We start from the raw sequence: 23168 nt of genomic DNA, 5'->3' as shown, positions 1-23168 counted from the left end.
CTACCAGGAAACTGCTGCAGATCAGAGCTTATAAATTCTCCCTACTTCCACGGACAGAGTAATTTCACAGTCATACGCACATACACTCACCATACGCTAGGTCCCATCACACCAACATTCATTCTATTACTCTATCCACACTGAATATACGAGAGAACTCCTAAATCAATCTGCATCTAATTTGAGGTCAATGCAACCAAATTGAATTGTCTCGAGTCATGATTTAAACAATAAGAACACATTTGAGATCTCAATAATATGACAAAAGAAATAACCACCCGACACTGAAATTCAAACAGAAATTACTTTATCTAAATTAGTTCAAATGGAAAGTCATTCAATTGCAAAATCATTATTCTCATAATTACCTATTCTAGCTAAATGTCGTATTTTAGGTCAGGACAGGTCTCTCAGTAAAGAATCAAAGTCTCTCGAGTCGCCGTCCTCTCAATCAGCATCGATCCTCTTGAGCATAAGTTCAGGAAGAAGTGGCCTTAGACCCTCTCTAGTCTAGGCATATTTATATCAAAACTTACATATTAAAAGTTACAAACAAGCTCTAAGCGTCCGTTGAGCAGAGCGAGCAGGAAAGGATGTTAACTTGCAACATTAGGAAAATCTCCGCTCTCGGATATCTCAAAAATAAAAACACGGAAAAAGGAAGTCAAACTAAATATGCAACATCCATGGATGCTCTTCTCCGGAATCATAGTGAAGCCACCGCAAGTTTATCAAAAATGTTCATTTGTGACAATTGTTCTCCTCCAAGGATATCTGGCGACCATCCCAGAGTTGTCGTCCTTGCATAACTTTTAGCTCAGACAGAGGCCGAGGTCATATTTTCAACCATATTCAGCGAGGCCTCTCTCCATATTTCATCTACTCAAATGCAGGCTGTAGTTGTCGGCCATTTCTCAACAGGCCAGAATGGACAACCTAATTTAAAAGAAACACAAAACAACGTTACTACATCGTATTGATTATACAGTGTTAATTCCCACTAATACCCTTATGTGTATGTATTTATCTAGCCAATTTGCGACATAAAAAAGCATTAAAGCATATTATTTTAAAGCGCAAATACATAACAAATAGCACATTAGCCACACTTATTTAATTAATTTGCTCACCAACTTAGTTCACTTATTAATTAAGCCATGCAATTGCATTCCCACGTGTAATTATTTCATTAGTAAGGTTGATTAATAAAAACACTCGACAAAAATTAATACTTAATAATTAATCGTTAGTAATTTTAATTAAGACATACGAAAATATAAACTGAAGTTTGAGTTTAAATAGAAAACCCTGCTCCAGCACTTGGCTCATCAGGCGGGCAGGGCAGCATAGGTTGGTACAGCTGCCTGCCCTTGGATCGCCCGTAAGATAACCCACCGTATTGCATACTTTTGTATGGAATAAACCTGCAGCAATATTTTTCCCAAACAAAAGTTGTGTTGTGTATTTATTTATGCATGCATACTCTGTTGTGGTAAGGGTGGGGTGTGATGCCATAATGGGACTAACACCGCCTCTCCTGAAGTTAACTAAAGCATGTTAGGTCTTTCTCGGCCGTTATCCGCTGTACCCAATCACAGCCAAAATCTGGCGTGGGCTCCTCCCATTGGTCCGCGTACTTCTGTGCTGACAGCTGTCCCGCCATCTCTCAAACAGACACGTGGACTTTCAGCCCTCAAAACAACAACAGAAGTGGCGAGAACTCGGCACGCCTCAGCCTGACGCATTGAACGATCATTGGAGTACCGTGCATCCGCTACGCTTGCGAGTAAGCTTAGAGCTCACTACTATTGGTCTGAATGCTCATCAGTTATATATGTGGTCCAATGAACAGCGGGTCCGCCTGCAGCCAATGGTTTAACGTAACGTAAAAGGCAATCACGGGGGGTGTTTCCCATCCCGCTGTTGCGAGTTCTTGGGGCGGGTTTCCAGCTTTCCTCTGGTCCGCTGGTTTGTTAGAAAGACGCTGTCTGTCAGTCGACAGACACACACGCTAGCCCCGCCATTGGCTGGCTGCTGAGACGCCGGGACAGGGGCGGGGTGTTTGTGTTAGCATGCAAAGATCTTTACTGTCCTGTTCCTGAATTAAGTGACCGTAGCAGCGGATTCGGGGGACCCTAGGAGCAGGCCTGGTTAGCCGCTGCTGCCTCCGCTATGGCCTATCAGGGCCTAGCCCAGGAGTACATGCAGATTCCAGCGGTGACCCGCGCCTACACCACGGCATGCCTTCTCACCACCGCCGCTGTGGTATGGGGCAGGGGGCAAGGGTTGATGTTGTTTATAGGGTGCTGGAGCAACAGATGGAGAATGGCACAATGGCAGTGCGACCTCGAAAACGCGGAGAAGGGCATACTGCAAGGGCACATGTCAGAGAGGGTGGCACCCTCTAGTGAGAGGATGCAAAATGGAGGGTCTGTGGAGTGGTTTCGCTGATGGCAGTGACCCATTGATGAGGGCAAGTTGAGCCCATACGGGTGGAGCGGGCGCGGAGTCTAGTTGGTGAATTACAAGGAGAGGTACTTTCAGGAAGGAGGTAAAGCTTATGGAGAGTGGGCCAGGGGAGAACGAGGGGATGTCAGGGGGATCTGGGCTGGTCCGGCACATGGTTATGTTATTTGATCTTTAGTAGTTACCTGAAGCAGGCAGGTGTGGAGGGTGTAATGTGGCTTCCTCTAAAAGGAAGTATGGGTAGATTCGAATGAGGCAGTGTGCACCAGGGATGGTGGTATGAAATGGTGCTGCCTGAACCAGGGACATATGGTTGGGGGACATTGGGTCGTATGCAAGTGTGGTAGGATTAAAGGGTGATCCGTGCATCAGAAAGGTACGGTACGACGGGATGAGGCTGCATGCTTCCCTGAGGTGCGGTAGATTGGGATCGGTCTGTGCGCACCATGGTGGTATAGTCATTTGCAATGGGGCTGTGTGTTACAGAAGGTATGGACGATTGCAGTGAGGCTCTGTGAACCAGATCCAGTGTAGTAGGGGAGAGGGCCGATTGCACGAGGGGCACTGTAGAATGAGGTGGTCCTATGTGCACTAAGGGTATGGTAGGATGAGCGAGCGCTGATAGCTTTATGCATCAGTGAGGTATGGGTAGATGGGAAAGGGGTTGTGTGCACTAGGCTGGTAGGATGGGAGTTGATGTTTACAGAAGGCACTTCGTAGGATGGGTGTGGCTGTATGCACCAGTGAGATGTGGTAGGATGAAAAAGTATTGATGTGCTCAAACTGATGTGTCCTTTAAAGGCAGATAAAAACGCAGTCAATGTTTCCTGATTTGGCAAAATTAAAATCAAAGAGTACGCCAGCATTTGCAGCAGTTGCCACCTCGTGACACCCACGAACCGCTGTATCTGAGACCACAGCCATACCTGCGGCGCGCAATTGGAAAGTCATGTTTAAAACAAATCATGGCTGCAAGGTTGATGATGTGCTTACAGACTAAAGAGATGAACCCAAAATGGCACTACCTTGCCATAATAGTTAAGTGCAGACTTTGCAGATACCAAAAGGAAAAGTTTAACCAGCTTTGGTGCTGCTGCCCCACGCTCTTGAATGCCCATCGTACCTTGTTAAAAGCCTTGTTTCTTACACATGGGACACGTACCTGCAAAGAGACCGCAAAATTATTTGTTAACATAGTGGAGCCATGCGACTTGGCAACATGTGGCAAATGCATCTGCCTGTTACAAGTATTATTTAAAGACACTGATAAGTCTGATCACCACCCTAACTAAGTTTACCAAGAACTATTGAATTTTAACGTTTTGAATGATTGGCTTTTAATATCTGTTCGGATGGAACTTTTAAATGCTTTTTTTTTAGCCATTTGCCTAGTACATGAGTAGACATCAGTTCACTTTATGGCTTCTAGATCACCTGCACTTTAAGCACTGTTTTACACATTTAAACAATTTTTTTACACGTTTGAGTAGACATCTATCCTCAGGTACTATCTATGACTCCCAAATTTTCCCGGAACTTATTTAAATTGCATGTTATTTATCTTGTCTTGCGTCCTAGACAATATGCATTATATGTATAGTTTGCACAGCCTTGGCATTTTTGCACACCAATGATCTGGTTTGAGCCCTGGCTCTGCCCAAAAACTTGCAATTTTTATTTTATCTTATGGCACTTATTTAATGTGGCTTAGCATGTTGAATATCTCTGAGCTTGTTTACGTGTGTAAAAGCAACTTTTTACAGCATTTATTTTTATCAGACAAAATCTGATTTACATTTAAGCATTTGTACACACATTGCAATGATTTTAATTGATTATGCAATAAAGGAATTGACTGAGTGATATGCACCACAGCATGTTAGAGTGTGAGGAATCTGTGTACGGGAAGCGCTTAGTAAGATGCAAAAGGGGCTTATGCACCATTGGCATGGAACTGGGCTGTGTGCAGTAGGGCGATGGTAGGATGGGATGTGGCTATATGCACCAGGGTTGTGGTAGGATGGAATGTGGTTGTGTGCAGTAAGGTATGCACCAGGAAGGGTCAGAGAGGTATAGATACCAGAGGTGGCATGATGGTATTAAACATAACCGTGTATGCCACCATGCTAGGATGGTATGGAGCCAAGAGAACCAGTGTGGTATAGAGATTGTTTTAGGAATCTGCACCAGGAAAGGTGTGGACAATGGCACGAGTTTGCGCACACCAAAGAGGTATAATGTGATTGAGTTGTGTGCACTAGAGCAGTATGGTGAGGTTGGGTTGTGTGCATTAGGATATGGACATGGGATGGGAGTGTGCGAGCCAGCGAGGAATCATTTGCGGTGATTCTCTGTTGCAAGAAATCATGGAGGAAGATGTGAGACTGTGGGCACCCGGGAGCTGTGGAAGGTGGAATGTGATTGTATAGACCAAATAGGTCAACTGGAGTGTGTACACTGTGGGCGGAGAATTTAGTGTGGGGGTACTTTTTAACCTCTTCTATGCCCATGACGAGATAGTCTCGTCATGGAGCACGGTCGCGCTGTGCCCATGACGAGACTATCTCGTCATGAACCCCACCCACTAATGTAACGCCCGGCACAGGAGGGGGAAAGGGCGTGGCACTGAAGGGGTTAATGACTATATTATTGTTTTCACTTTATGGAGGTTCCATGTGCTTATCGAAAATTATATTACCACGACAACCCCCTCTTGCCCTACTTTAACAGAGGGCTGCAGTTTATGAATTCTTTAACATCGACATATGTCCTTTTATCAGCAAAGCATAACTAGTTTGACATCATGTATCTGTAGATTTAAAACCGTTATTCACGTTAATACGGTCTCTACAACAAATTTGTGTGTATCTCAGCAACATGGCACCCCTCACTAATGATCGTTTTAAAATGCTGCCTAGTCTCCTCTCCAAAGTGGCATCATGTGGGAGTTGGTAATGCAAAATGTGGTTGATCACCTCAGCGACTGTCTTCATTCCAGACCTGTCTAACTATTGTTATCTGAATGCAGGTATTTATTAAGTAACTTCACCATTCTTAGGTAGGGTTGGAGGTTCCAAATGGTACAGGTGTTCTGAAAATGAGACCTGCATTCTGACAACAGATGGGGCTATAATCTGAACACATTCACAGATTGAATCCAAGCACTGAATTCAGAGGGAAATAAGATCTTTAGCAGCAAGTACTGACCGCAACAACACTGAAGTGCACCATCAACCTGCTGGACGTCTACCCGAGGGGGGCATTGACACACACTCATGCCTTGCGATGGGGGATGGGGCGAGGAAGGACAGCAATAGCAGACCTTGACACTTGTGGTGCTCAAAGGGGATGGGAGGATTGCTTGCAATTAGTCTAACCTCTGGCAATCGCTCAGTGAAGCCTTCCAACCCGCTGTTCTTTTGCCCACCATTCCACTTCATATTATACCCAGAAATATGCAAATCAGTCTTGGTTCTGCTCCAGTAGGAACAATCCAAGCCAAGCCAGGTCCTCCTCAACCAAAACATAAGCAGCCCAGGACCATTTTCGGTCTGATTGGTCCTCAGTGGATGGAGATTAATTCCAGCGGCACAGTGAGCAAAGGGCCCACATCTGGGTATACTATTGCCCACTTAGGGCATTCCAGCAAATACATAATAGGTGATGGGCGGAATGTATATAACATGCCTAACCACTGGCTGTCGTTCCGGAATGTATATAACATGCCTAACCACTGACTGTCGTTCATCCAACGTTCATTTGCCTATTTTACCTCAGATTAGACCCAGTCAAATGCAAATCAGTCTTGGTCCTGCTTCAGTAGGAACAGTCCAGCCTGAACTGCCAAGCCAGGTCTTCTGTGAACCGGAACAAAATCAAACCAATACCAGTTTTGGCTTGATTCTGCCTCTTCAGTCAGGTGCAGCTTGGTTCCAATGGCACAATGAGCAGGGGACCTACAGCTGGGCACACCCATGTCCACTTAAAGTATTACATCAAATAAACAAAAAATGATGGCTGGAACGCTTGCTATTTGTCTAACCATTGCCAATCTCTTAGGGTAGCATTCTAACCCATCGTTCTTTTTCCCTCTAGGCTGCCTCAGATTAGACCCAGCCATATGTAAATCAGTCTTGGTCCTGCTCCAATAGTAACAATCCAGCCCAAACTGTTAAGCCAGGTACTCCCTGAACCAGAATACAAGCAACCAAAGACACATTTTGGCCTGATTGGGCCTTTTCAGTTGGGTGCAACGTGGGTTCCAGCGGCACAGTGAGCAAGGGACCCACATCTTGGCATAATCGACCAACTTGAAACCACATTCTACTCATGGTTCTGCCTTTACTGACTAGGCAAATGGTTCTTTGCAAGAGCATCACTGCTGGCCCACCTCTACACTCCACTGGACAAACCACACTTTCCCATCATTCAAAGGGCCTGTTGATTTATTCCATCTGAATGTTTGGACTGTTACACTGGCCCATTAATGCTGTGCTGGGTAATAGACTATGTGTATGAAGATATCACCTTTGTATGTTTGATTGTATAGAAGCCAAAAGAGGATCTGCAGTGGGCATAGAAGATGGAAAACAAACAGCACAGATCACTTAGAACATGGTATTGATTTGGGGCCAAAGGTTCCTAGCGATGCTTATAGTATGAGGAAGAGCAAGATAGGGCAGATAAATCAGGCACAACTTTTCAAGTTAAGAAACGCCACCTTCTGGTTAGCGTTCCTGGGGCGGAGGGGGGGGGGGGGGGGACTAAAAAAAACGAACTAGCACTAACATCTTCCTTCTTTGATCTTCCCCAGCAGTTGGAGTTTATCACCCCTTTCCAGCTGTACTTCAACCCCGACCTAATATTTAAGAAACTCCAGGTAAGAGTCTTTCCTTTGTGTTTGTATTGAAGGATCAGGGAGACCTTCTGAGAGAAGGGATGTATCTCGTTACAGTTTCTGTACATAAGGACGGCTTACAAATTGAGCAATAACATGACGAAGATGAGATGTGGCTGTGAGAAGTTGGCCTGGTATATGCTGTCCACTAGTTATAGTGGGCACCTTGCACCTGTCCAAACGACCCTTATTGATGATTAGGTTTAAGACAACCTTTATTGAAAGCTATCCTAGTGGTAGCTATGGAGAGCAGCCTTCAGGCTAAGTCCTGAAGGAATGTAAAGCAGCTTGGTTTACCAGATTATAACCTCTTGAATGACCAAGTGAAAGGAGAACCACACAAGGCGTATATATATAAAATATATGTATTTATTACTAAACACTCTCTAACCTCTTTAGAGAGCAAGGCACACAATATTACAGTTCTAAAACGATAGTAAATAGCACAATACACAGTTTGCCCCAGGGGAGACCAAACCATATATTAGGAAAGTGGTCTAATAACCACGACTTGACTAGACAAAGTGCCTAGAGCACGTAGAATCGCTGGGACCCCAAGGAACCACCCAAGGTGGTGACACACAGGATCCATACGGGACGTGTGCAGTGTGAGAACACGGGTGCGAGCTCCATACAATTCTATGGGAAAGTCACGGTTGGAATTTTAAAGATTAAGGACACTTAGGAGAGGACTTTGAGCAAACCCTTTCAGACTTAGGTGGTTCTAGGGCCAGCACCCACGGGAGCACCGGAGTACTCGTGTGACCTCACCCAGGGAAACCGGGTGCATAGGTGTCAAATGGTGTCAGGAATCGTCATCGTTTTCAATAGCGATGTGCTGCAAAGTGCTGCTGCCGGGAAGAGGAAAAGTGTCCAGTGTGATCCAAGCCTGGATCAAAGCTGTGAAGAACCTGAAAGCAGAGGGGACAGAGTCTGGGTCACTTGCCAGTGGCCAGGGGCACGATAGATGAATGCCCACCGATGTCGGGTGCGAAGAGGTGAAGCTTGACTCTGCAGCCCCGGGGACCAGGAGACGTCGATGACAACCAGGATCCGGGGGTGAGCTGTCTCACGAAGGATGTTGAGTGCTGGGGGGTCAGTGTTCGGATGGAACACCAACAAGCCTTAGCAACTGCAACCCATGCGGTCAGAGAAAAGGTGCTTCGGTGTGGACCAGCAAGGTCCTGGAGACTCCCCAAGCGATGGAGATTCAGGGCACATCTGGAGCGACCAGGGAAGTCCAATTAAAGTTGAAGATGCCTTCTTGGGGACCCACAGGTCAACGGACCAGGTATCGCGAAGGGACCTCGAGAGAGAAAACACAAAGGGCCAGCTCACGGAACACTCGTGGAGTGTAGGCCGGCATTCTTCAGTGAAATTGCTGCTCGGGGTCAGGGCTACAAGTAACCCAAAGCTCAGCCTCAGAGGTCGCCTCAAAGCTGATGCTTCTGCAAATGGTCGCGGTGTCCAGGGGTTCGGGTTGCACGGTCTCCACGAGGGATACAGGCCTCAGACTTGCTGAGCGCACTGATCGACCTCAAAGACCACGGGAACCCACCTCCTGTGTTGCAAAATTCTTTGAAGTCCTCAGGAGCTTTGGAGATGCAAACCGGACAGATGCGTCTTTGGTGCCTGCCAAGCAGGGGAGTAACTCCTTTATTCCAAGGGAGATTCTTCGGTCATCCAACGTCGTGTAGATAGTTGAAGTTCTGGGATTCTGTAGCATAGTTTCGTCCAGGTAAATCTAAAGTCCTGTAGCCAGGGGTTCCTACTTTATACCCAAGGAAGGGGTGGGACAAACTCTGGGGACCCACCTATGGGAGGGTCAGGACAGGGGTGGCTACACCCATATCCTTTGTTCAGTTTCGCGCCAGATCAGGGGCTGGTAGCCCCTGCAACCGGTTTGAGGTGGACTATGCACCCACCCAGCCCCAATACACTAAAGCCTGTCTGGGAGGTGGTCACACCTCCCTGTGACAGGAAACCTATTGTCCAGCCTCCCCTGCCGGAGTTTCATCCAGCAGCAGGAGGGCAGACTTGTGTCTGTGACTGGCAGCACCCATTTTGTGATGCCAGGGTTCTGTTAAACTGGTACCGGGTATGCCGGTGGTGCCATGTTTCTCCCTCTAGTAGGGTGGAATCATACCTCCCACACCAGGTACTGGTGTGGAGATATGATTCCAAGGTGTTTGACACCAAACATGACATGTTTCCATGCAGCCATTCCAAAGTTAGCATTTACCGCAAGGTTATAATGCACTTAAGAGTATATGGTTTGGCTGCATCACAAACAACCCCAGAATAAAGGTTACGAAAGCTGCAGAGGGGCTCTGCTTAGGCATGGGCACCCTCTCACATGAAACCCAGCATCCTGCCTTCAGGATTGTTAAGGCCTGCCATAGGGGTGACTGATAGGCTTATATGTGCAGTGATATGGAGAGATATAGAGAACCTATATCTTAGTAAGGGGTGCATACACCACCTTACACAGGCTGCTGTAGCAGACCTGTTGTTTCATTTTTTAAATGGCTTCCCAGGGGTGGCACAATACATGCTGCAGCCCCTGGTAGGCCTCTGGGGTACCTATGCCCTGGGTACATAGTATACCATATACTAGGGACTCATAGGGGTACTCCAGAATCCAATCTGGGGTGTACCTAAAGTACATAGAATCAATTTAAAGGGGAAAGCAGATAGGCTGGGGTCCTGTATAGCAGAATCCCAGCCAAACTAAGTTGAAAACCAGCAAAACACCAGGAAAAAAAATGGGGGCAACTATGCAGTCAGATTCCACCTTCCTACAGTGGCATCCAATTTGTTGGGTGGCACAGGGACATATAAATTATAAGGTATATAATTAGATATATATCTACTCATATTTACACATAACATGTACTACTTCTTACTTTTATCCTTTCAAATTAACTAGAATAAATATTTAATTTTATTTGCTATTGTCATGCATGTGCGACTGTCTCCATTTGATATTTCTACAAATGTTTCATTTGCTAATGATATGCCATGATTGTTTGATCTTTCTCTAGATATTGTTTAATTTTTATGCCTCACGCCTCATCTATACTTGTCACATATGCCTTTTGCGCACACACATTTCATGATCTTGTCGTGCTCCAGTTTTAGCTCTCATCTTATGCACATATTCATGTTCCTAGTCCAGTTCTCTTATGATCACAGTTTCTCTCTTTCTGACTATTCACACTTTGCAGATATGGAGGCTCATCACCAACTTCCTCTTTTTTGGACCCCTTGGCTTCAGCTTCCTGTTTAACATGATCTTCCTGTATCCTTTGCACTTTTGCACTACTCAATACCAGTCGTCTCTCTGGTTCAGAGTTTGATTCTGCAATTAGGCGAGAGGTTGATGAAGATGTTGGCAAGTAGAGTTGTGCAAATCCTGATTCAGGCATGAACTGCTGTTGGCACCCAATTCTTGACTCGGATGCTGATTCCACACCCTGCAGGTGTTTTCCCACACGGTTTTCACTGTGTAAAACTTGGCACACATTATGCAGGCAGACGATCTGTGTTTGCACACCTCAGAATGGTAGATAACATCCACAGTTAGCACATCATTTCCTATTCCAAGGTCCAAAACTCGTAACAATGTTCAATTGGCACACCAGATAAATACCATACTCTGTGGTATCAGTATGTACCGGTTGTACAATTTACATCTATCATAGTAACATTTTCAGAGGTACCTTGTGGTACCTACCATTGGACCTGAGGCTAATGTCTGCTGACTGTTGTGATGGGAGAGAGGACCAATTTAGGGAAATAGAATTGTAATGAGTAGGATGACACCAAAACAACAAAAATACAATAAAGGGAACTAGTGATATGTTTTAAAAAAGATTTAAGAGATAAAGCACCAAGAAAAAGGGAAGCACTAATTAGAACCCTCAATGGCATCCAAGTTGGCTATCCCAATCGGGTTAGTCTATTTTACCTTCTGACTTAGGTCCTCATTACGAGTTTGGCGGTCGTTCAGTGGCGCTGCCACCGGAGCTGTCCACAGGAGGACAACCACAACCGCAGTGCGCCCGCCGGATTACGAGTTGAATCCAGGTCGAGCGGGCGGTGCTGCAGCGGTCTCACTGCATTTGTCTGTTAGGTACATAGGAGAGCCTAACATGCTGACCGCCACCGTGAGAGCGCCGATTGCACATTCCTGCATGGCATGCACCATGTCGTGCATGCCACTCCATGCAGGAAAGGTGGTGCAGTTCCAGGGGAACACCACATTTGTACCCCTAGGACCAGAGGCGGCAGGAGGACTTATTGAAGTTCCTTTAGTTGCCTCTCTGCTGCCCTTCTCATAGCGGTCTCACTGCCATGAAAAGGGCGATGGGAAGGTAACTCGGAATATGCCCGGCGGTGCCGCTGCGGCTCCACCAGCATATTCCTGCCTCTGACTGCTGAACCACAACTGCGGGATCATGGATCGTAGGCGGACACAGTGGTCCTGTGGCTGTCCAAATGCACAATTCCTAATACTGAAGGTGGGGCTCGCAGTGTGGCGTTGGTCAGACCGCAACCATGAGTACAGCGGTCCGATGGACCATAGGACTGCCGTACTCGTAATACGGCCCTTAGTCTCTGAAATGGAAGGCAAAGTTCTCCAAGGGGCAAGGTTGCAAGCTGAATCCACCAAAATGCTCTCGAAGCCTGATTAGCTAGTTGACATGTTCCTTCTAAGTTCATTGATTGTGGCAGGAAGCGCTCAGAGTGGGTGAAATAAAAAGTTTGCAGCCAATTAAGTCCTTGCCCTGGACAGGTACATTTCTCGCTATTGCCCAGCCAAGATTTCTACTTTCAAAATTAGAGACTGATTTATATTTTGACATTCAGCCCTTCAGGTATGCACACAGGCCTCAAAAAGCATATCCAGTCATCATCTGCTCTTCCACAGTTCCAGAGAGTGTTCCGGTGAGCTGTGGTTGAGGTGCCAGCTTAGTAGGTTTCAGTAGCCAGTGGGTGTGGGTGACTCCAGGAGGCTCCCCAACTAATGATAAAAACACTTCCCACTTTTACAGCACACCATGTTTGCCTTACCACAAACTATCCCACATTTCACTATTTTGAGGTAAATCCAACATAGCAGAATATTTCTGCCCCTGAGGAGATCTTGTGTGCCACACAGGGATGTGTTTAAGGAAATAAGCAGTCCTCAGCTACACCAAGCTGGTTCTGGGACCAGCTCCTCCTCCCACTTGATTGGTGCCAAACTGGCAACAGAAGACCTACGGTATCCTTTTACACTTGACTGGCCAGACCTCACTATTGTCACTTCAGGTTAATGAAGTTCCTAAACCCTCCCCAGATGTCCTTCCTGAGCTAATATGTGTCACATACTTCAAACCCAGGTCTGTCTGTGAAAAGACGTAAGCCACTGTCTCTGTTCTAGGAGCAGTTTTTACACCTATGTAAAGGGAGGCACTGGCAGGGTATTCTTCTCAGCAAATAATGCTAATTAGCGGACTGGAGACTTAGGCACGTAAAGTTACACTTTTTAAAAGTCCCTTTCCCTAAATGTGTAGTTAAAATCTAACTCCACCATTGAATTGGATGTTTAATAAATATTTAAAAAATATTAGTTTAGTCACCGCTGTAGCTTATCCTAATCCAAAGACAGCAGACCTATTATTTCATCTGAAATTAATTCTTTCTGATAGGACAGCTACAGCCCTGAGAGTGAAAATAGCTTTTGGTGGTTCGTCACTGTAGGTGCATGCCAACTTTAATGTCTTGTATGTACCATTTTTAATTACTAGGTATGCTACCTTTTGGGCTACAATGCATAATTGGTTGTGACTTATTTAATATTTAAAAATAGAGCTCGTTCCTGACAGAAAGGGTTATTTTGACTTCTTCGCCTGCAGGTTTCAAAGCTGCAGGAGTCAAGCTATGCAGGTAACAATGAGGCCAGGTTATCTTTGTTGTCACTCTAGTGGATGGCTCAGTAAGTGCTACAGTTCACAGGAGACACTTTTAGCCTTATTGTAAAGTTGAAAGTGTCATTTGGGACTGGCCAATTTTACCATATTTTAGGAACTAGAGCTCATACATTGTGGCCTGTACAGCAGTGCCCCAGTGTACCAGTATTGCTGGCTTTTGAACTTTGCACACTGGGTCATCGCTGTAATGGGAAGTTACTCCTTTAAGACGAGTCTGCCTAGGTCCTAGAAGCCCTCCTAATTTCCTGCTGAGAATGGGAAGGAGCGTGCATGGCTCTTTAGGAGGATAGTCTGTACAGGAGGAGATGCCCATTGTGTTCCCAGCCTGAGGAACACTCAGAGAAAGTCCTGATTGTTTATTGTGAAAAGTTACGATTAAGACAGTCAGCCTGTCATATCAATTGTGAAAAGCAATTTTAAGTCAATAGGCATTTAAGAGTGGATTGCTATTACTCTGTATTAAAGCCTACAGATAGGTATTTTGTTACATGGAATTTTACAGATTGCTGTAGTATGCAGGGATTTTGGTGCTGGCTGCCCCCTCTAGCAGACCATGGTATAAAGATTTGCACTATGTGGATTCTTGCTAAGCCCTTTTAGGAGAGGTAGTATATCACTGTGCCAGCTGTCATTTTGTATACTTTAGTAATTTTATAACTATATGTCTGATGGTTACCTTGTGGGAAATCTTAAGCTGAGGACAGAGTTGGTAATTACCCATTACTATGGAGGCTGTACTCCGCATACCATTACTTCGCAAGCGCTACAACGCATTCAATGTAACAACGCGTAGCCTTTACTACGCAAGTTGTTACATCGCAGGCGTTGTAACTACGCATGCGTTGTAATAGGTAAACAATGACTCTAAGGCGGATTAGGCAGAACTCCTCCCAGGAAGCGACACTGACCGGATGAGCGCACACAGGAAGTTGCGCGATGACAACTGCATGCTGATATCGGCAGGGTGAGAAGGCAGCGGAGCTGAAGATGATCTCTGCCGTTAAATCCAGAACCCTCTAAGGTACCACCGCAACCCGTGCACTTCAACTCTAAGATTTACATCGACTCACTCGTCCAACGAGACTCTTATGCTCAGGCCTCGTACCCACATTCCCGAGGACTTCTACTTACTCCTGGTTTGTTCTTTTATTTGAACTGCATTGAATTGTTTTACGTTAGTGCGTCTGCTGCTAGGGAGTCCCCATTTCCACTCTGATGCATTTAACCGATATTACATGGGATAATTCTTTGTTGCTTCAGTGTTTTAATTGTGTTGATATTTTTGGACTTTTCTCTCTCCTGAATTTCTTTTCACTGTAAGTCAAACCCTTTAACTTTTGCACACGTGTATTCCTCAGTGACATATCAACCTATTAGTTGGTGCCACTTGTAGCGTGTTTCTTATTCCTCTTTTTTAAGGCGTTAAGGGAGTTAGTTGATCCTCGGTCTGTTAAGGATCAGTATTTGTCCTGCGCAGATCAGTATTTGTCCTGCGCAGATCAGTATTTGTCCTGCGCATTGGAAGTTTAAGAGTTCGGAGACAATTAAGTAGTGTAAAAATGAATGCAGACAACTTACTCCTCCCAGAAGGAAGCTGCAGGGGGAGGTGACATGAAGCGGCTGAAAAGGGATAGGGAGAGCAGCACCAGTCGTAATGGAGTGAGGGGGCCATGGGCGCCACAGAGTCATAGGTTTCCTCACCTACGAGGAGGACGTCAGGCGAGGTAAGCCGAGGGGGGGGGGGGTGGTTGTCCTAGGGGGAGTGTCGTGCAGGGGTTGGTTTTTTTGTTTTTAGGGTAGTGTAGTTGTGTTTGTGTAGTGTAGAGTAGTGTATTTGGGTTTAGGGTAGTGTCGGGGTCCTGAAGGGTAGTGTTTGGGAGTAGGGACAGGACTGGGGGTAGGGTCGTGCTGGGGGTAGTGTTTTAGGGTAGTGTAGTATTTGTGTAGTGTAGAGTAGTGTATTTGGATTTAGGGTAGTGTCGGGGGTCGTGAAGGGTAGTGTTTGGGAGTAGGGACAGGACTTGGTAGGGGCAGGGTCGTGCTGGGGATAGTGTTTTAGGTTTTAAGGTTGTGGTGTGGTGTTTGTGTAGTGTAGAGTTGTGTATTTGGGTTTAGGGTAGTATTGGGGCTCTTGAAGGGTAGTGTTTGGGAGTAGGGACAGGACTGGAGGTAGGGGCAGGGTCGTGCTGGGGGTAGTGTTTTAGGTTTTAGGGTAGTGTAGTTGTGTTTGTATAGAGTAGTGTATTTGGGTTTAGGGTAGTGTCGGGGGTCGTGAAGGGTAGTGTTTGAGAGTAGGGACAGGATTGGGGGTAGGGGCAGGGTCGTGCTGGGGATAGTGTTTCAGGTTTTAGGGTAGTGTTGTGTAGGGTAGTGTTTTAGGGTTTAGGTTAGTGTTGGGGGGGCCGCGCAGGGTAGTGTTTGAGTGTAGAGAGTGAACTGGGGGAAGGGGGAGGGTCGTGCAGGGGGTAGTGATTTGGGGTTTAGGGTAGTGTTGTGGTGTTTGTGTAGTGTAGTGTTTGGGGGTTTGGGTCGTTTTTTTAGAGTTTGTTATGTGTAGGGTAGTCTATTTGTATTTAGTATTTAGTGTAGTGTTGGGGTAAATGTCTGTTTTTATAACTAGGCAAGTTTTTAGTTCGCATACATTAGCACTTGCAATGTAAAGGTATGCGAACTAAAAACTTGCGTAGTGACGGTAATTGCTAGGTAAAAACTTTGTAGTAAAAAGCTGCGAAGTAATGGTATGCTAAATAACGAGTCATATTCGACAGAGTTGCTTATGGTGGCAAACTAATGATAACAGCTTTAGGCCTGATTGGTTCACTGGGAAAAGATATTTCAGATGCCCTCAGTATGATTTGTTTATTATGAAAGGTAATAAAAAAGCAGTAGGCCTTGCATATGTATTGTGAAAATTAGATGTTAAAGTGGATAATTAAGGATGGATTGCTATAACTCTGTATTAATGCCTTTCGATGGGTTTTGTGTTGCGCTCAGTAGCAAAGTAAACAAACTGCAAAAGTACCAACAGTTGTGCATGAATCGCACTCTTCTGCATATAAAACCAAATAGGAGGCAGCACTCACAAATAGCATCTAGGATAAACCGCATACTCTTAACAGAGCTAGACTTGACCTTGCAATTGACATGAAAAAACATGAGATTTTTAAAAGTCCTTTAAAAACTGGTCATGTATGGGCAGGGATGAGTCAGCTATGGCGCAAAGGGTGCAGGGTTTGGGATTCGATCTGTTCATTTTTCCCGAGCAGCAGATGGCTGAAGATGGTCCTGATGACACATTCAATCAGCCCTTCCTTGTATCTTGTACTACATTGTTTTGGCTCTAGAGGATGGACCAGCGCCTGTGGCAACACTTCCTCGAGAGCTTGAGGTTGTCTTTCACTTACAGTAGTGGGGCTATCATGGGTTTTGAGGTCCATCCTTTATCTTTTTATGTCTGAAGTAGAACACCAATAGAAAATGGTCACAATGAGGAACCGAAAGGCGTGAGCTAGGTACGTGCAGACTTGTTGAAGTGTGCCAGGCGTGTGGGTTTAACATGTATTGTATGTGTGTGTCCTTCTCGCATGCTGCACCCTGTCAGTTAGCCTGGTTCCTGTTGGCGCAGAGCCAGTTCTTAGGTTTCCTTGACTCTCCACCCTGCCTCAGGTACCGCTACTGCCGCATGCTGGAGGAAGGCTCCTTCCGAGGGAGGACAGCAGACTTTGTCTTCATGTTTCTGTTCGGGGGGCTTCTCATGACAGTATCCTTTCAGCGGGTCCAACCCCTGGTCTCCCTGCTGGACTTCACTCCTTAGCCCAAACCTTTACAGAGTGTGTCCAGGTGGCCATGTCATTTTGGGAAAATATCATCAGCTCAAATAAATGATTCACCTGCTGTTTAATCCCCCATCACCCTGACGTACTTTGCAATTGTTTGCAGCCAACTTTCTATTGTTTTTCACTAATCTTTAACTCTTGCACTCTTCAAGACGTCTGTGCAATATTAAAACATGGCTTGGACTTGTAACATGAAAATTACAAGTACAAACTTGAGGGCGTGAGATGCAAGGACCCTGAAGCTTCGTCAGAGTGGTTGGTGTCACCTGGGGCAAAATATTTCACATGCTGTTGATTGACGTATTAGCTATTTGTGTGTGAGGTATAGGTGGGGGACCGCCCTTAATGTAACAAGGGGTCTTTGCTATATATAGTGGATAAATGTGATTCATAATTTCTTACCTGTATAGACGAGAAGGCGTGTAACTTTGAGATGATTTGCAAAATGCTTTTAATATTTGGTACAATATCCTCCAGCCCCTTACTGCATCATTGGTCTGTTGCTTCTTGTAGTGAAAGAGTAACTAACTCTGATTTGGCATATATAGAATGTATATTGAATCTGTATTGCGAAAAATGCAACAATGCGCAGCTTCAAATTTGTAGGGAATATATTTTATGGATTCTTGAATAAGTGCCAATCAGAACCTGCTTTCTGGCAATATGCAGGTAGAGTCCTGTCCTGGACTGAATGGCAGCCGTGCAAAAATAACGTGTTCTGGAGCTGCTCCTGGTCAGCCATTGTTTCTTAAGTTGTAGGAGATGCAAGCCTTTGCCCAGTATTTGTGGTTGAAGTTCGTCTTTGGAAGCTGCGTTTTCCCTGTCCTGGCTCTGGAAGAGGTAGTGTAAGGTCACAAAGCTGCAGTAGGTGAATTTGTAGATTAAGAATGCCATTTTCTTGTGCCCGGTTAGAAATTATATCACAACTGAAATGTAACAAGGAAAATAGACAGTGATTATGGGGAAATATGAGTATAGTCTTAGTATAGAGAGATACGAGTTAATTTGAGCAGAGGGCATGTGAGTCTGTTAGCTGGATACAATAGAGTAATGGAGGGACAGAAGAGGTAAGAAAACCCGAAGTGTTAATGGGGAGATCATAATAGTAGGTTGAGGTCGGGGATGGGTAAAGTAGAGATGGAGGAGGGAAGAGGCTTTAGAAAGAGATTAGGGAGAAAGAATCAGAGTAGAAAAATGAGGTTTGGGATGAGTCAAAGGAGAGATAGCATGAGGGAGAATTTAGTAGGGTTTTTTGGGACATCATAGTAGTAAACTGATGTTTGGGGTGTTAACAAAACTAGGGGCACTTAACACTTAAATACCACTGTGGAGCCAGAGACAAGAGACAAGGCTCAGCAGGGCTGCAAGGGGCGGACAGCTTTAAAACCACAGTAAAAACAACTGCTGGAGTTTGCGTTCAGGACAACAGCTCTATAGTGGGGAAGTACGCTACGTAACCAACTGGTGCATGATGCAATCCTGGCCAAAATATGTGCACGCCCCCGGTCCGATTCATGGGACAGCTTAGGTCTGTAAATGTAAGTATAGTTCTGTAAAGTCTCCACAGAAGAGTTGAAGTCATTTGCCTATGTTCAGCTGTCACCAATGAGCCTACTCAGCCTGGGGTCGGCCCCTACCAGGAAGCAGCGACGCACCCCTTTGAGCTCTCATATCCGCTAGATAAGTGTTTGTGTGCACAAAGCGACATGGCCTCTGTCATCAGATAAGTAGCTTGCATCCGATGCAGATTAGATTTCGTATCTGTTGTTTCTCTGCACCGAGAAGTCACTTCACACCATTGTTATGTTTGAGTACTCCTCACAGGCTCAATCTAAGCACTTTGGGGTGGGTAGGCCCCCCTTTTCAGTTTACTGAAAACGACTCTATTCACCAGGAGGGTACTGGCCACGCGTTGTACCAGAGCAGTACAGCCATGTACATAGTGCTCGCCTCCATAAGCGTGTTGTTTTTACACACAGACATTTCATTCAGCACACATGGGCACTGACCGCCAGAGCTGAGTGGGCAGCCTCACCTACCTTACTGGCAGACGGTGGTGCCATCGGCAGCACCTTCTGTGCAGCAGGCAGCGGTTTCAGCATGGAAATCAGCATGGGCATAATGAAGGGGTGAGAGATGCTGAAGACTGGTGGGGATCTCTGGGGCAATGGGGTAGGAGATGGTTTGGGAGACGGAGGAGATGGCGGGCACCTGGTGAGCCATGGTCATGAGCAGAGACAGCAGGAGGGCCGCATGTATAGCTCGCCAGCGCCTTCAGTCGTGACTTTGTCTTTAATATGTGATCAAAGCTTATCTGGTGCCTACCGATGTGCTGGTATCAGTTCCTTTGTTTCTGTGTCTTTTAGGTGCATTTCTGGCGCTCTTTTTTTGTTTCAACGAAGTAATTCCTCGGTATCTGATGGTGACTGGTCGGATGTCTCCTAAGATTTCAGGATTTTTTACTCTGTTGTAGATGCTGCCTAAAATGTCCTTTTCAGACCCATATGACAATCTGTTTGTTGTGCTTGGGCTCTGAACATAATGTTCCCAAAGACATCAATGAAAAATGGTGCTTCTGGTCACCGCTCTGCGCTTTTTAGTGTCAGCAAAGCCTATAAAAAGCAGATTACCCACGCTGTCCTGTCAAGTGAGATTTGTCATGGTGCCGTGCGCAACTTGAGTCGAGTCCGTGCAGCCATTCCTGTCTTTGGTGTGATGATGCGGAGACAGGAAGGATGGAATGGTAATGGCAGATACCACCATAGGTAGGATGAGCAGGTATTGTATTGTATTGTATTGTATAGAGTATTTATAAAGCGCGACAATCACCCAACGGGCATCTCGGCGCTACAGTACATGATACATTGACATGTGGCTAGGGGAGAACAGAAGTAGAGCAAGTAGAACCATACGGAAGATTATTAAGCTCTAGGGAACAACTATGTCTTAAGTTTTCTCCTGAACTGCAGAAGATCATGAGACTGTCTGAGTTCCAGAGGAAGGCCATTCCAGAGCTTAGCTGCAGCAAAGCTAAAAGCTCTACCCCCTGACTTGGCTTTCCGGACCTTTGGAACTTTCGCCAAGTAGGCATTGGCAGAACGAAGACACCTGGTGGGTATATACCACGTAAAGATCTCTTGAAGGGGTGTGGGTCCTAGTCCACGCAAGGCCTTAAAAACCAGGCAAAAGGACTTAAACTGGATCCTCTGCGTTAGCGGTAACCAGTGAAGCTCAGCAAGAGCCAACGAACCTGATGACCGACGTGGTTTCATCAGTACCAATTTGGCCGCCATGGTCTGTACTCTCTGGAGGCGTTCAGTCAAAAATGTAGGGGCGTCCAACAGTAGAGCATTGCAGTAATCTAGTCTACTGAGGATAATACCACCAGTGACCAGTGCTCTAGCCGCCTCTGGTAGTAGTGGAAAAATTTTCCTCAGGGCTTTAATCAGAGAAAAACAGGTCCCTACTACCTTGTTGACATGCATTTCCAGAGTTAGAGTAGCGTCAAGCATAACTCCCAGATTGCGTACAGCTTTAGCCGGCACCAAGGTAGGCGTAGATATAGATGACCAGAGATTTCCAGGAAAAGGTGGGGGGGTCCTCCCGGTGGTGCAGTAGAGAACCTCAGTTTTGCCTGAATTAAACTGAAGAGAATTTGCTCTTAGCCATTGGGCTGTATCTCGCATACAGTTGTGGAAGGCTGTCAATGGGATAGAGTGATTACCTTCTAGAGAGAAAAAGATTTGAGTGTCGTCGGCATAGTTCACAAGTCTCACACCATGCGTTTTTATGATTCCAACCAAGGGTCGCATATAAACATTGAAAAGAATGGGGCTTATCGCCGACCCTTGTGGAACGCCATGGTGGACTTCAGAGAACTTGGACTGATACGGTGGAAGGGAAACCGCCTTACACCTATCCAATAGGTAGGATCGAAACCAATTGAGGGCAATACCAGACACCCCAATTTTTCCAGTCTGGTCAGCAAGATTTCATGATTGACCGTATCGAAAGCGGCAGACAGATCGAGCAAAATTAAAATACCAGATTGCCCTCTGTCTGCCCGCATCCGAAGATCATCCAATACGGTCACAAGTGCAGTCTCGGTTCCATGGCCAGGTCGAAACCCAAATTGGACATCATCCAGCCTGGAATTGGATTCGAGGACCTCAGACAGACTTTTGCTAATCAGGCGTTCAATGATTTTTATCGGAAAGGGAAGAAGAGAAATGGGTCTGTAGTTGGCCGCACAAGTCGGATCTAGAGTGGATTTTTTCAGAAGTGGAGTAACCACTGCTTTCTTCCAACAAGCTGGCTCTGACCCAGAAGTCAGGGAGCTATTTCAAATCTGACGAAGAAGGGGGAAGAGCTCAGAGCCCAACTCCTTCCAGATTTTGTTAGGAAGGGGATCTAAAGGGGACCCCAAGGATACACTCCCTGCAATTCTGTAAAAAGTGTCCTCCGAAAAAAGCTCAAAATGGTCCAAGGTGGGTGATAAGCCCATCTCTGTTACTTTGGCCCTGCCCGACTCCAGTGCCTCAGTGTGATTGTTCACAGAGTCTTTACAACTGGGTAGATCGGTGCATCTTAATCCATCAATTATGTTGCTTATTTTTTCCAAGAAATGAGTGGCTAAGCTATCACACAGGGCTTGGGTCGGCAGAACTTTGGATTGCAGACATTCAGGGGCAGTCATGTCCTTCACTATTTTAAAAATTGTCTGTGAATTGTTTTTAGAGTTTAAAATAATATTGGCAAAATATTCCGACTTGACCAAGTTGATTTCCTTCCTATATTCCCCTAGTAGCACCTTCCAATCAGTCCTGCCCTTGTCTGAGTACGTTTTCCTCCATTTCCTCTCAGCTTGCCGACAGGCCAGTTTCAAAGATTTAAGATGGTCGTTATACCAACTGGCCCATGGCCTACCTAATTTCCTACAGATTTTTTCGGGGGCAATTTGGGCGAGTTGACTTTGGATTTGGGTGCAAAGGGTCGTAAAGTTGTCTTCCACAGTACTGCAATCGTTGAAAATGTCCTTAAGAGAGAATACAGGAAGGGAGCTAGTCTTTCTCTTGAGTAGTTCCCTCCAGTTTCTACATTTGAGCATCCTAGCCTCACTAGCGGCGAGCTGTGTTCTTCTAGGATCAGGTATCCGAAATTTGATCAGAAAATGATCAGACCAGTCAACCGGAAGAATTTCTACCACTTCCAAGGCCTGTTCCTTGGAGAAGATGAGATCAAGTGTATTTCCTCCTATATGAGTGGCCTTGCTGACCCCCTGGCATAATTCCAAATTCTCACAAGCCTGCATAAGGTTACAGAAGCCGGAATCCAGCGCTCCATTACACCATAAATTAAAATCACCCAGTATAAACACGTTAGAATGGGTGATGGCCATATTGCAAATCACGTCAATTAGACCCTGCAAATGCGAGGACCTGGCGGTCTATAACAAACAATACCAGCCAGTACGCAGCCCTTAGGACCTTCGAGGGAGAAGCCAAAAAGTTCGAAACCCTCTACTTCATCAATCTCTAACTGAATAAAATCCAGGGCTTCTCTAAAAATAATCCCCACTCCACCTCCTCTTCCATTGTTGCGGGGCTTATGTAAAATTTTATAGCCCGGAGGGCATGCCAGTCCTAGTTCTACCTCTAGGTCTGGTTGGGTCCAGGTTTCCGTCATGAACAGGACATCTAGATAGTGAAATTCCAGCAACAATTGGATCTCCACCTGATGCTTCGGCAGAGATCTAACATTAAGTAGCCCTCCCAGTAAAGCCTCTTTCCTAGCAATATCAGCCATAGTACCAGCTGTGCCCTCCCAATGGTACAAATTGAACCTACCATTTGCCGACTCGCCAATCCGTCTTAGAGCCTCGCTGGAATAAGTGCGTCTCTCATTACTGACACTACTCTCATCGTTTCGGGCAGCATGGCTGGCGCTGTGCGTGGCCGGTGCGCGGACGGGCGCAGACAGGCTTGCCTTAGG

The 23168-nt window shown here is 45.8% G+C and overlaps 1 protein-coding gene across 2 annotated transcripts in view; it reads left to right on the top strand.

Moving 5' to 3' along the window:
- Positions 1–2033: 2033 nt before the first annotated feature.
- Positions 2034–23168, top strand: part of DERL3 (derlin 3) — a 62553-nt gene continuing 41418 nt past the window's right edge. Inside the window, exons 1-4 of one of the 2 annotated variants that reach the window (XM_085633432.1) lie at positions 2034–2265; positions 7280–7345; positions 10591–10664; positions 17008–17101. In XM_085633432.1, coding sequence (XP_085489558.1) covers positions 2173–2265; positions 7280–7345; positions 10591–10664; positions 17008–17101 — 327 coding nt within the window. In that variant the 5' untranslated portion in view covers positions 2034–2172. The remainder of the gene's footprint in view (positions 2266–7279; positions 7346–10590; positions 10665–17007; positions 17102–23168) is intronic. The other variant, XM_085633433.1, reaches the window with a different exon arrangement.

Source organism: Triturus cristatus, chromosome 11 (assembly GCF_964204655.1).
Source record: "Triturus cristatus chromosome 11, aTriCri1.1, whole genome shotgun sequence".
Taxonomy (NCBI): Eukaryota; Metazoa; Chordata; class Amphibia; order Caudata; family Salamandridae; genus Triturus; species Triturus cristatus.
Note: the sequence above shows the minus strand (reverse complement) of the source record. Positions and strands in the feature narration are given on the sequence as shown.